We start from the raw sequence: 10,990 nt of genomic DNA on the forward strand, positions 1-10,990 counted from the left end.
ACCTCTGAACCATGAATAATAATAATAATAATAATAATAATATGGTGTTGAATCTGATTTCTTTGACTTGTGTTCTTAAGTGAAGTGAAGTCACTTCTCTCTGTGGCACAAACTAAATATACAGAATACAAACAAACACATTTGAATACTAAATACATAAAGTGGATTTAGTATTCAAATGTATTTGTTCTGAAAACATCCACGAGTGCAGCTTTCTGGGGAATGAAAAACTCCCATGATGCCAAGAGAGGAAATATTAGTATGAGAAGTATAAAAGAGACTTCAATGATGCGAAGCATGAAGAGCTGGAAACATGAGACGTGTGAGGAGGATGAGGAGGCTGAAGCCTTCCTCACATGAACACAAATGGCATGTTGCCGTCATGTTCTCAACATGCTTTTTACATCATTTGACATTTAACTAGGTGTTTTATTTATTTATATATATATATATATATATATATATATATATATATATGTGGACGGAAAGAAACATTCATTTGATTTTAAATGATTTTGTTAATTCGTATAAAATCTGCAGAACATCTGGAACACTTGAATCAACAAGTTATTGTCATTAACTGTGTTCTTCCTGCTAGTAAGATAACTAAATGTCGATTAAACACCATCACTGACCTGCTGAATGCAACATGAGGCACATTATTCTGGGGTTCTGAAGGAGAACATCAAAGCTCTGATCTGCATCTTGTTGCGTTTCTTCTGTTTTTGTCACAAACTCAACGTGAGAGTCGACACCGTGACCGTTGCTGTGGCAACTGGTGTCTGTAGTCAGCTGATCTCTCAGATCTTGGCCTTGTCACCATGGTGATGTTCTGTGGAGGAGGAGGAGGAGGAGGAAGACGACGACGAGACTCATTTATTTACAGCTAACACAAGCCAGCTGTCTAGAGACGAGCAGCGACGTTTAAAAAACGGACAGCCAGCGGAGTGATGTAATGTTGGTGATCTACTGTCAGCTGGAGCTAAACACTCCTCAGCTGACCTGAGGGATCTGACTGCTGCTGCACGGTGACCTCTGCTGGTGAGACTGAGGAATTACAACAAAGAAGACAGCAGCTGTGAGAGAAAAATATAATAAAAGATATATTATAAAAGAATTATAACAAGAAAACATATCAGGAAAAATTTAAATCAGGAAACAAATCAAGAAATAGAAAACCTAGAAAAATAAATCCGGAAAAAACGAAATGCTTTTGTTTCTGGGAAACGGTATAATGCCGTTATTGTCGTTTTAGCAGAAAACACTCGACACTGATTTTATGTTTAAAATGTTCAACAGATGAAAACGTTATCAGGCTGAGATGCATGAAACTAAATTTGAATCTAATTCGAAATTAATTAAAAAAAATACCTTCAACACATAAGTACTAAAGAGTGGAAACGTTTTATCTCATGCATCGATGTCAAACCACATCTCTATGAATCTTATGAATACTGAAGCAGTCTGTGGAGTTCTGTGGAGGATTTCAGTATTAAACGCATTATAAGTAGGATTAAATAACCTCCTCGTGATGAGTGGAAGCGTCACAATAATAATATGTTCGTCACAATATGTTTACAATATTCTTGCTTATAGAAGATATTATGTGTTACAGTATATTAACGAATTGAAAGTATTAAATCATAAAAGTACAGTCACTAAAGGTGTTAAAACACTAAGAACAGTTTGAGGGTCAGACGGGGAGTCAGGTGGGACATGCAGCCAATGGGGGCGGGGCAGTGGGATTGATCCGACCGCGACGGAGAGTCCAGATGTTTTGCTGAAGGATCGATAATGGGAGGGGCCAGAAGTCAAATGGAGCCAATCACTGATCGCCACGGAGTCATTCAGATCTTTTCTGACTGTTTCGGTCCAACTGTCGGGCACATGAGAGTGTTCTGGAGAGAATTCCTCACAACACTTCCGCTCTCGTGTTTCAGACCTGAACTCAGACCTGTGAGTGAGACGCGCTCGCTCTCTGTTCTCCAGAACATTACTGTTGATCGTTGATTCAGCTTGAAAGTGAACTTTGTGTCGTACATTAAATATTGTTCTTGATTGTGAACCGGATCCAGTCCATTGTTCTACGAAGCTCGCAGCAGAAACGTCCCTGCGGCCTGCAGGCGCTCATCCTTTGGTTTTTAAACAGTTCTCTTCAATGAAGCGGCCGAAGCATCGGCTGTGAACATGAAACACAATCACAACAGAAAACGTTTCCTTTTAACGGACCGACGGTCATAAAGACGATCGGGACTCAACTCGGACTAATTCACAGTTAAAGTCAAGTTTTCATTTCAATGTCATTTACAGACAAACATCTACAAAATGTTTCTCCTTTGATAAAACCAAATTGTAAAATAATAATTAAAGAATGAAGCTCCCCCCCCCCCCCCCCGACGGTCAAACATGAAGGAATAACGACGGAGAAATCTGGAATTTGTAACAAACTTTATTCCATAATATATACTTGTATTTCGCTCCATGAAGCAGTTTCTGCTGAATCCATGTTGTACAAATATCCACTGACGAGAGAAAGAGTTGAAACTCAGTTTGGTTCAAAGTGGAAACACAAAAAACACGAAAGACTTTAATCTGAACGTAGAGGCCACAACAAGTGCGTCTCTTCTTGAAATCCATTCAGAGGAACTTTGCATCGGAATTGTGAAACTTTCATCTTTTTCTGAATATGACAAAAACCCCAAACTCTGAATATTTCATAAGTGACCATGTAAACCTTCAGTCAGAGGAAACGCAAGAAATAACGACTCAGATATTTGCAGTTTCCCCCGAACTGTGTCCAAACTACAGGAATATTATTTCGTGGAACTATTGGACCTCATGAGAGGATCAACGGCACAAACAGAATCACCTCGTTAGAAACATGAAAGCACGAATGATGAAACGTTTCCCCGAGTCAGCAGCTTGTATATAATATCGTATGAATCTGAACGTGCGTCTCATTCAGGTCATCGGGATCTTTCACCGCTTCATAAGTTTCTCTTTCATTAATGTGCTTCGTCCCTTTTTAAATCACTTGACTTTCATTGTTTCCTGCTGATGTGAATCTATTTAACTCCCTCATCCATTCATCCAACCCGACACACGTAGAAATCACACATGCGTCAGTGTAAAAGCAGCTGGATATGATCCGTGATTTAATCTTTAACGGCTGAATATCTCGCGCTGCCAACAGGCCAAGCTTCCATTTGAAATCTCCACTTTCACTTTGTGAAAAACATCCACGAAGCTGATTTACGACTCAAGAAAAGTGCAATAAAATGTCCCTCACATGTAAATGTATGTAAGTGACACATCCAGCAGACAGTTCAGAAACACTGGAGCAGTCTGAAGAGTGAGAATGACGCTCCAGATGTAGTTTGATTCTTTGTCTCACTAGTGAATCGATTATCGTCTCGAGGACTCAAATAAACATTTAACAGTTTTCACGTCATTCCACTGAAACCAGGCAGAGAAGAAGAGTGTGAGCCAGTAAACACTCAACCTGTGTTTTCTTCTTCCTCTGACTCTCAGAGAGCTGCAGGGACGACGTAGGTTTGTAGCTTCAACAGGAAGTTAGCATCACTGGGTCCCTCCACAATAAAACGGCAACCGGTGAACAGGAAGTGACCATATATGGACTGAGGAGTGACGTAGAGGCGCCGTATACGTGTGTGGTAGAGACCTGTCAATCACCAAAGTAGAGTCATTTTCTCATAGACTTGTATAGAAGCAGAGGAGTCGCCCCCTGGTGGACACTGGAGAGAATGCAGCGTGGACCTCGTGAGTGCGGACGAGTCGGCGTGAGGACGTCTAGTTAGTGCTGGCAAGTTAACGCGTTAATTTAGCGTTAACGCATTCATTCATTAACGCCGATAATTATTTTATCTGCGTTAACGCATTGTTTTATTTTGATAGTGTTGCTCTCTGGCAGCAGTGGAGGAAGTCTTCAGCAGACTACGTTGATGCAGCGTGTGGGAGAAGTTTAGTTAGACAAACTAAAGCAAGACAAGCTAACAGAAGCCACAGAGAAGTGGAGACAAACTGCAGCTGATTAGTATCGATCAGTGTCGATCAGAGTCGATTAGTGTCGATTGGTGTCGATCGGTGTCGATCAGAGTCGATCGGAGTCGATCGGTGTCGATCGGAGTCGATCGGAGTCGATCGGAGTCGATCGGAGTCGATCAGAGTCGATCAGTGTCGATCAGTGTCGATCAGTGTCGATCAGAGTCGATCAGAGTCGATCAGAGTCGATCAGAGTCGATCAGAGTCGATTAGTGTCGATTGGTATCGGCATCGTATGACTTTGTATGAGCCTCAAGAATGAGCTAAGAAAGTTAGCGGAAAGATTAATGTGAGACAACATCCGGTTTCTTCAGACGAACATCGGTTTTCAGAATAAGATATTTCAGAATAAGATAACAAAGTATGAATTATATACACACGTATAAAACACGCTGCCTGCACCTAATACACCTACATTGTGGGTAAAGTGTCTTTATTCTTTGATCGCTGGGTAACTAACCATCATCACCTCTGAGTTACAGCATCAGAGTGATGAAGAGTAGAGCTGGGTCATAGTGATGAAGATTAGAGCTGCATCATAGTGATGAAGAGTAGAGCTGGGTCATAGTGATGAAGAGTAGAGCTGGTCATAGTGATGAAGAGTAGAGCTGGGTCATAGTGATGAAGAGTAGAGCTGCTGAACATGCTCTGACTGTCATGAATGTGACATTTATCTGAAACGTGTGAAACATGTTCTGTTCACAGCAGTGGAACGTTTCACACACAGTCACACTGAGCACAGATATAGAAGAGATAGAACTGCTGCTGTGTGAAGGGAAGACTGCGGTTAACGACAACTTGATGTGTTTTAATAAGTGTTTACAAACCAAATGTTATTGCCCTTTCGTTCATATAGCAGTACTTTAAAAAAAGTGCACAATACACTACTTTTGAATTAATTATTGAACTTTGCCATAACAATGCGATTAATCGCAAAAAATACATGCGATTAAAAATTGTAATCGTTGCCCAGCACTTACTTATATTATATATATATATAATGTATATATAATATAAGTGCTGGGCAACGATTAAAAATTTTAAAATATTAAAAGATTATGAAAAGATAAAAAATATATATATATATATGTATATATATATATATATATATTTATATAATAGCCTTTTTATTTGCGGTTATAAGCTTCTACAACACATTTGTATTCAGTGCCAAGATGCTTTGTGAATAACTTTGGTTGGATTTCACATCGTTTTAAGGGTTAAATTAGTAATGTCGTCCCTTTATGAATTGTAGTTGTTATGAACTGTTAACAGTAATAAAGTTGACTACGGCTCCGGGGTTATTATTGCTGTTACTGTGAAGTCAGAGCAGCTCGTCTCCTGTGAAGCGTCACTGAACCGGTTTAAGGCTTTAAAGTACGATTTATTACATGAACGATCGGAGTATTACGGCCGATCTGAAGAAAACATTAGAATAGAGATAGAATGAATAAAGTGGGAATATTTAAGGAAAATAAGTTGTGATTAATATTAATATATTTTCACTAAAATTGTTTTTTAAAATATTACTTTTCTTAAAAAGCTAAACTTTATGTCCTTTCTGGTAATGTTATGACTTCTATCTAATAACATTGCAACACTTTATTATTATAATATAATTAATATATATCTAACTTTTTCTTGTCACAATTTTTGACTTATTTATAGAAGAACTGAGAAACAAGTGAGGAAAAATGTGTCGTGTAAAAATGTAAACAAAAAAAATCTTTAAAAAATGAAAAAGTGTTTAAGACAATAAAAGTGTCTTTTGTTGTTGTAATACTCATTTCTGGCCACTAGAGGCTGAAGCGCACCACTAGCTCCTGTTCTAAACAGAACTCCAGACGAGTTTTAATGTTACGTAACCTGCTAACAATATACTTACGTTGCGTTTAGTGGTAGTGGTGCACGTCTGCCTCTTGTGGCCAGAAATGAATATTACAACAACAAACACTTGGAAAAATGACCTGGAACCCCCTTTAGTCCTCTCAGGGCTTCCGTACATTTTCTCATAATGTTGAAAAATAAATATATTGTTTATGACTGAATTCATGAAATATTGAGACCTTTTTGTTTCTCACCATATTACGGCTTTTTAAAAAAATATTTAAACTTTATTCTCTAAATCTCATAATTGTTTTTTCTGCACAGCGGCCGCAGCACTAATGTTGTAGCGTAGTGATTGTACTCTGCAGTGTGTCTGTGTGTGCGTGTTGTTCTATCCCTCCCCCTCACTCTCCTGCAGGTCGTGTTTGAACAGGAACTCTTTAATGGTTGGCTGATTGTCTACTAGCCCCGCCCCCTGCTCCTCCATCTGCTGCAGAAGTTCCTCCCACTGCCGCTTGTCCCGTCCCGTCTGCCATGACAGCCGAACCACCACCCGCAACAACGGCAACAGGAGGGGGTGTGGCCGGTCGACGTGCTGCGGCGACGCTTCCTGCTTTTCGGTCAGTGGGTGGGGCTTATCCGGGAGTGGGAGGGGCCCGTCCTCCGCCTCGGGGGTCAGGACACGGAGAGCGTCGTCACAGTGGTCCCGGGCTTCCTCCAGCTGGTCCACTTCCTGGAAACAGCTCGACAGACCCACCAAGGTGAAGAACCAATGGGAGGAGGCCGGGGGCGGAGCCTGAGCCCGATTGTCATAGTAAGTCGCCCAGCCCAGTTTGTGTTGCAGTCTCTTGGCGTTGAGCAGCGGACCCAAAGCCTCCTGGAAACGTCCCACCCTCAACGAAACAACACAAACTCAACTCTGAGTCCACTTCATGCTATAAAACATGCCTCTTCAAGTCACAATGCTCAAGAAAGACATTTTCTGCTGAAGTAAGAAGTTTTTGACAAACCATTTTAGTCACCAGCTCAGGAGGCGTTCAGGGTCTCTGCCCAATCGAGGGACATCAGAGCATCAAAACAAGTTCCACTTTTTATCTTCACCTCATCCTTGAATAAGGACGGGTATCTGCAGTGAACAGGAAGTGACCATATCTGGAGTGACGTAGAGACGCCGTATACGTCTCTGGTAGAGACCTGTCAATCACTGTGTAGCCCCGCCCTAAAGCATCCCCTGCTTTATGGTCTGTGTGACTCTAAATGGACCATAATGTACTAAATGAACATCATGCTGTATTGAAGAAGACTTGAAACTAGAGATTGAGACATAAACTCATGTTTACAATGTTTACTGAGGTAATAAATCAAGAGAGAAGTAGAGTCATTTTCTATAGACTTCTATACAACCAGAGGAGTCGCCCCCTGGTGGACACTAGAGAGAATGCAGCTTTAACACATGAAGCTTTGGAGAACTCTAAAGAACCGAAAGTTGCCGCCTGGTTGCTTGTAAAACCGTTTTTTTCCTCCTCCGATTGTTAACTTTTCAGCACCAGCTCGTCAATGTCACAATCGACAGAGTCGGCCAATCAAATCAAGCTAGAGGCGGGCTTTACTACTGTGCCACTGACTTCCTGTTTTGATGCCGGTAGATGTGGTTGGAACGGACATTGATGCGAGCGGTGTGTCAGTGTTACCTGATGAGCAGCTGTCCGGTCTGCAGGTCGGTCAGGTAGAAGAACTGCCGGACGCACAGCGCCCCCCGCAGGGCCGACAGGGAACACAGGTGAGACAGGTACTGCTCGAACGCTCGGCTCCGCTTGGCGATCGTCTCCGCCGTGAAGTTCCTGCGCAGCTTCTTTCCTGCACAAACAGGAAGCTGGTTTAGCAGTTGAAACGGTCTTAAGATAAGACGACAGGACTTCTACTCACGCGGGAAGCAGACGCGCTCCATCTGGTGTCGGTGGTTATGACGCAGCGCGGCGTGGAGCCGCTGGAAGTCGGAGTATCGGTGGGTGATGACGGCCGGAGTCTTGTCGCTGCCGCCGGACTGGATGACGTGGATGGTGTACAGCTGGAGACAAGAGGCTTTCTGATTATTAGGAAGTGTCTGCTCTTTAAAGTGCCGACTCATGCCGGTTCATAAAGATTCTCTCTCCCCGCCCCCCCCCCCCCGGCTCTTTGAACTCACCACGTATTTAGGGGAGGCGTCCGTCACCACGCTGGCGTCCGTCACCTCGAACAGCAAGTCGTCTGTCAGCTGCCTCCCGGTCGAGGTGGGACTTCCTCCACCGGGTCCACGCACGGTCCTCCAGCTCTCCTGAAGCTGCCGAGTCAGCAGGAAGGACGCGGGGGGGCCCGCCGGGGACACGCCCACAGGACTGGTGTCTACAGGTGAGACGAGGGGTCAGGTGACATTAATCGACCGCGACTCTAATCTACGACACACGTGTATTCCTCGGCGAGTAACTAATGAAACGCAGGATTCAATAAGAAGTTTCTCTTCAGTACCAATAGAATCATCGCGCAAACGCGCCGCCAGCGAACAAACGCGTAAATGATCCGTGAAGCATGTTCATGGCGTCGTCGCCTCCTGTTGTCTGGCTGCAGGACGCCGAGCTCCACAGTGTGACACGTTTCTTGGTTTTTGAATGAAATGGAGCAGAGCAGGTCTGAACCTCCTCATGAATCCCACCTGGAACACTCGTACGAGCAAAACCTCACTTTCAGCAGTTTATGATGTCGCAGGCTCACCTGTGCTGCTAAGCCCCTCCTCCATCGACTCTCCCAGGAAGTCGGAGTCGCTGTCCAGCCCCGATCCGTCGCCCTCGCCTCCTTCACCTCCTCCTCCGCCGCCGCCGTCGAAGCACAGCGTCCCCCCCAACCGATCGGTCACACACTCCTCCTCCTCCTCCAGCTCCGCCTCCCAGCCGTCCTCTTTAAACTCCTCCTCTTCCTGTCCACATGGGGCTTCCTGCTCAGGTCCCGCCCCCTGACCGTCTTTAAACAAGGAGCGCTTCAGACGGTAGAGCAGCCGGGACGCCATGACGCCGCCGGGGGGCTGCAGAGACAACAGGGGAACACATTGAAACTCGAAGGCTCAGTAATCATCCAACAGGGACGACTGAAGCTTCACTCATTAAAAAACTGCGGCAGCGCCGCGACGGAGCGGTAGCGCAGCAGGCGTCACGCGGTGAAGAGGACGAGGAACACCTGGAGGTCTTCAGCAACAGCTGTTCACACACGTCATGTAACATCTGCAGAAGAGCTGTGAGCCGGTGTGGAGCCCCGGGAGGGTGAAGAGCAGCTATGACCCTCCTGGTCACGCACACGTGAAACGTGTTTTCATTTGATTCTGATGACAAGAAACGATTGAAACAAACGTCTGTTTCCTCCTGTGTTCCATCGAATGAACGAACTGAAAGGCGCGCTGCACAAACACACCAGTTGTTTGGATGTTTCTTTCGCTGGTTTCATGATTATTTGATCAGAGAGTGAAACTACAGATTATCTGTTTTACCTTTTTTCAAACTGCATAAAAACTACAAACGTACCTTCAGAGCTGCTCGAGTGTAAAGCACATGTTCTCTCTCCAGAAGCTTAACTTTCCATCCACCGCAAATATCAACAAATAATCTCCGTCACATCACCTCACGTTTAACCGCTTACACTGAGAAACACGCATTCATTACAGCACCCTGTTTATTATTGAGAGAGATATATATATATATATATATATATATATATATATATATACATATATATATACATATACATATACATATACATATACATATATACATATACATATATATATACACATATATACATATATATATATACATATACATATATATATACACATATATACATATATATATATACATATACATATATATATACACATATATACATATATATATATATATATATATATATACACATATATACATATATATATATATACACACATATATATATATATACATATATATATATATACATACATATATATATACATATACATATACATATATATACATATATATATATATATATATATGTGTATATATATGTGTATATATATATATACATATACATATATATATATACATATATACATATATATACACATATATATATATATATATATACACATATATATATATACATATATATATATATACATACATATATATATACATATACATATATGTATATATATATGTATATATGTGTATATATATATGTATATGTATATATATATATATATATATGTATATATATATATATATATGTATATATATATATATATATGTTAACATATATATATATATATGTTAACATATATATTAACATATATATATATATATATATATATATATATATATATATATATAAACATAAGTGTATTGATATCTGTACTACTTTCTGTGTAAGTACATGAACAACAACAACGCAGCTGATTCTCTGTTATCAGCACGAGAGAAAGCAAACACACACACACACACATATATACATACATACATATATAAAACACACACACATTCATCGTCTGGGTCCAGTGACTTCATCAGCTGGTTATGACATCAATAACTGTACCGACAGACATAAACACACACATTTAAATAAAGTGCTGTGTGACGAAGGCTAACAGTTAGCTCAGCACACAGCGGTGTAAAGTTAGCGGACAAGCTAACGCGTTTGTTTACAGTCGCTGTTCCGATTAATCGGAGAACTCACCGTGAAGCTGCGGAAGAACACGGTCCCTCCGGCTCCCGTCAGCGCATGTCGGCGGGTGAACGTAACGTTTGGTCCGGTAGAGGACCTCCGGGCTGTCCGGTAGTGAACGGGTCAAAACACAGCGCACTGGATCCCGGAATTATGAAGCTGTCCGCCGGCTGGAGGAGGAGGAAGTAACCAAGTAAGGGAATGCAGTTCTCCACAACCGACGACAGGGGGCGATAGAGAGAACGAGAGAGAGATGGAAGGATGGCGGGAAGGATAGAGATGGATGTGGACCCTGATCTCTGCTCTTTGGTAGACCTGCTTTTACTCTAGAAATGAACTTGTGCGTTCTTGTTCTTGATGAACAAATCAATGAGGA

The 10,990-nt window shown here is 42.0% G+C and overlaps 1 protein-coding gene across 1 annotated transcript; it reads right to left on the reverse strand.

The window, feature by feature from the left end:
• Positions 1 to 2,458: 2,458 nt before the first annotated feature.
• snx21 (sorting nexin family member 21) lies at positions 2,459 to 10,772 on the reverse strand. The gene is made up of 6 exons (XM_079273700.1): positions 10,627 to 10,772; positions 8,638 to 8,944; positions 8,075 to 8,271; positions 7,816 to 7,957; positions 7,581 to 7,746; positions 2,459 to 6,782 (listed from the first exon to the last, which is right to left on the reverse strand). Exons 2-6 carry the CDS (start codon positions 8,927 to 8,929, stop codon positions 6,281 to 6,283), a joined length of 1,299 nt encoding a protein of 432 aa, XP_079129826.1. The 5' UTR covers positions 8,930 to 8,944; positions 10,627 to 10,772; the 3' UTR covers positions 2,459 to 6,280.
• Positions 10,773 to 10,990: the final 218 nt, after the last annotated feature.

The sequence above is a fragment of the Melanostigma gelatinosum genome, assembly GCF_949748355.1.
Source record: "Melanostigma gelatinosum genome assembly, chromosome: 8".
NCBI classification, from domain to species: Eukaryota; Metazoa; Chordata; class Actinopteri; order Perciformes; family Zoarcidae; genus Melanostigma; species Melanostigma gelatinosum.

What these genes read in the sequence shown, in the direction of transcription:
- snx21 (XM_079273700.1), bottom strand. Translation starts at nt 8,929, where the DNA reads ATGGCGTCCCGGCTGCTCTACCGTCTGAAGCGCTCCTTGTTTAAAGAC. An exon ending in GGAGGGGCTTAGCAGCACAG is followed by an intron (nt 8,272 to 8,637) that starts GTGAGCCTGCGA and finishes TCTCACCTGTAG; the next exon opens with ACACCAGTCCTGTGGGCGTG. An exon ending in ACCGGACAGCTGCTCATCAG is followed by an intron (nt 6,783 to 7,580) that starts GTAACACTGACA and finishes TGTTTCGTTGAG; the next exon opens with GGTGGGACGTTTCCAGGAGG.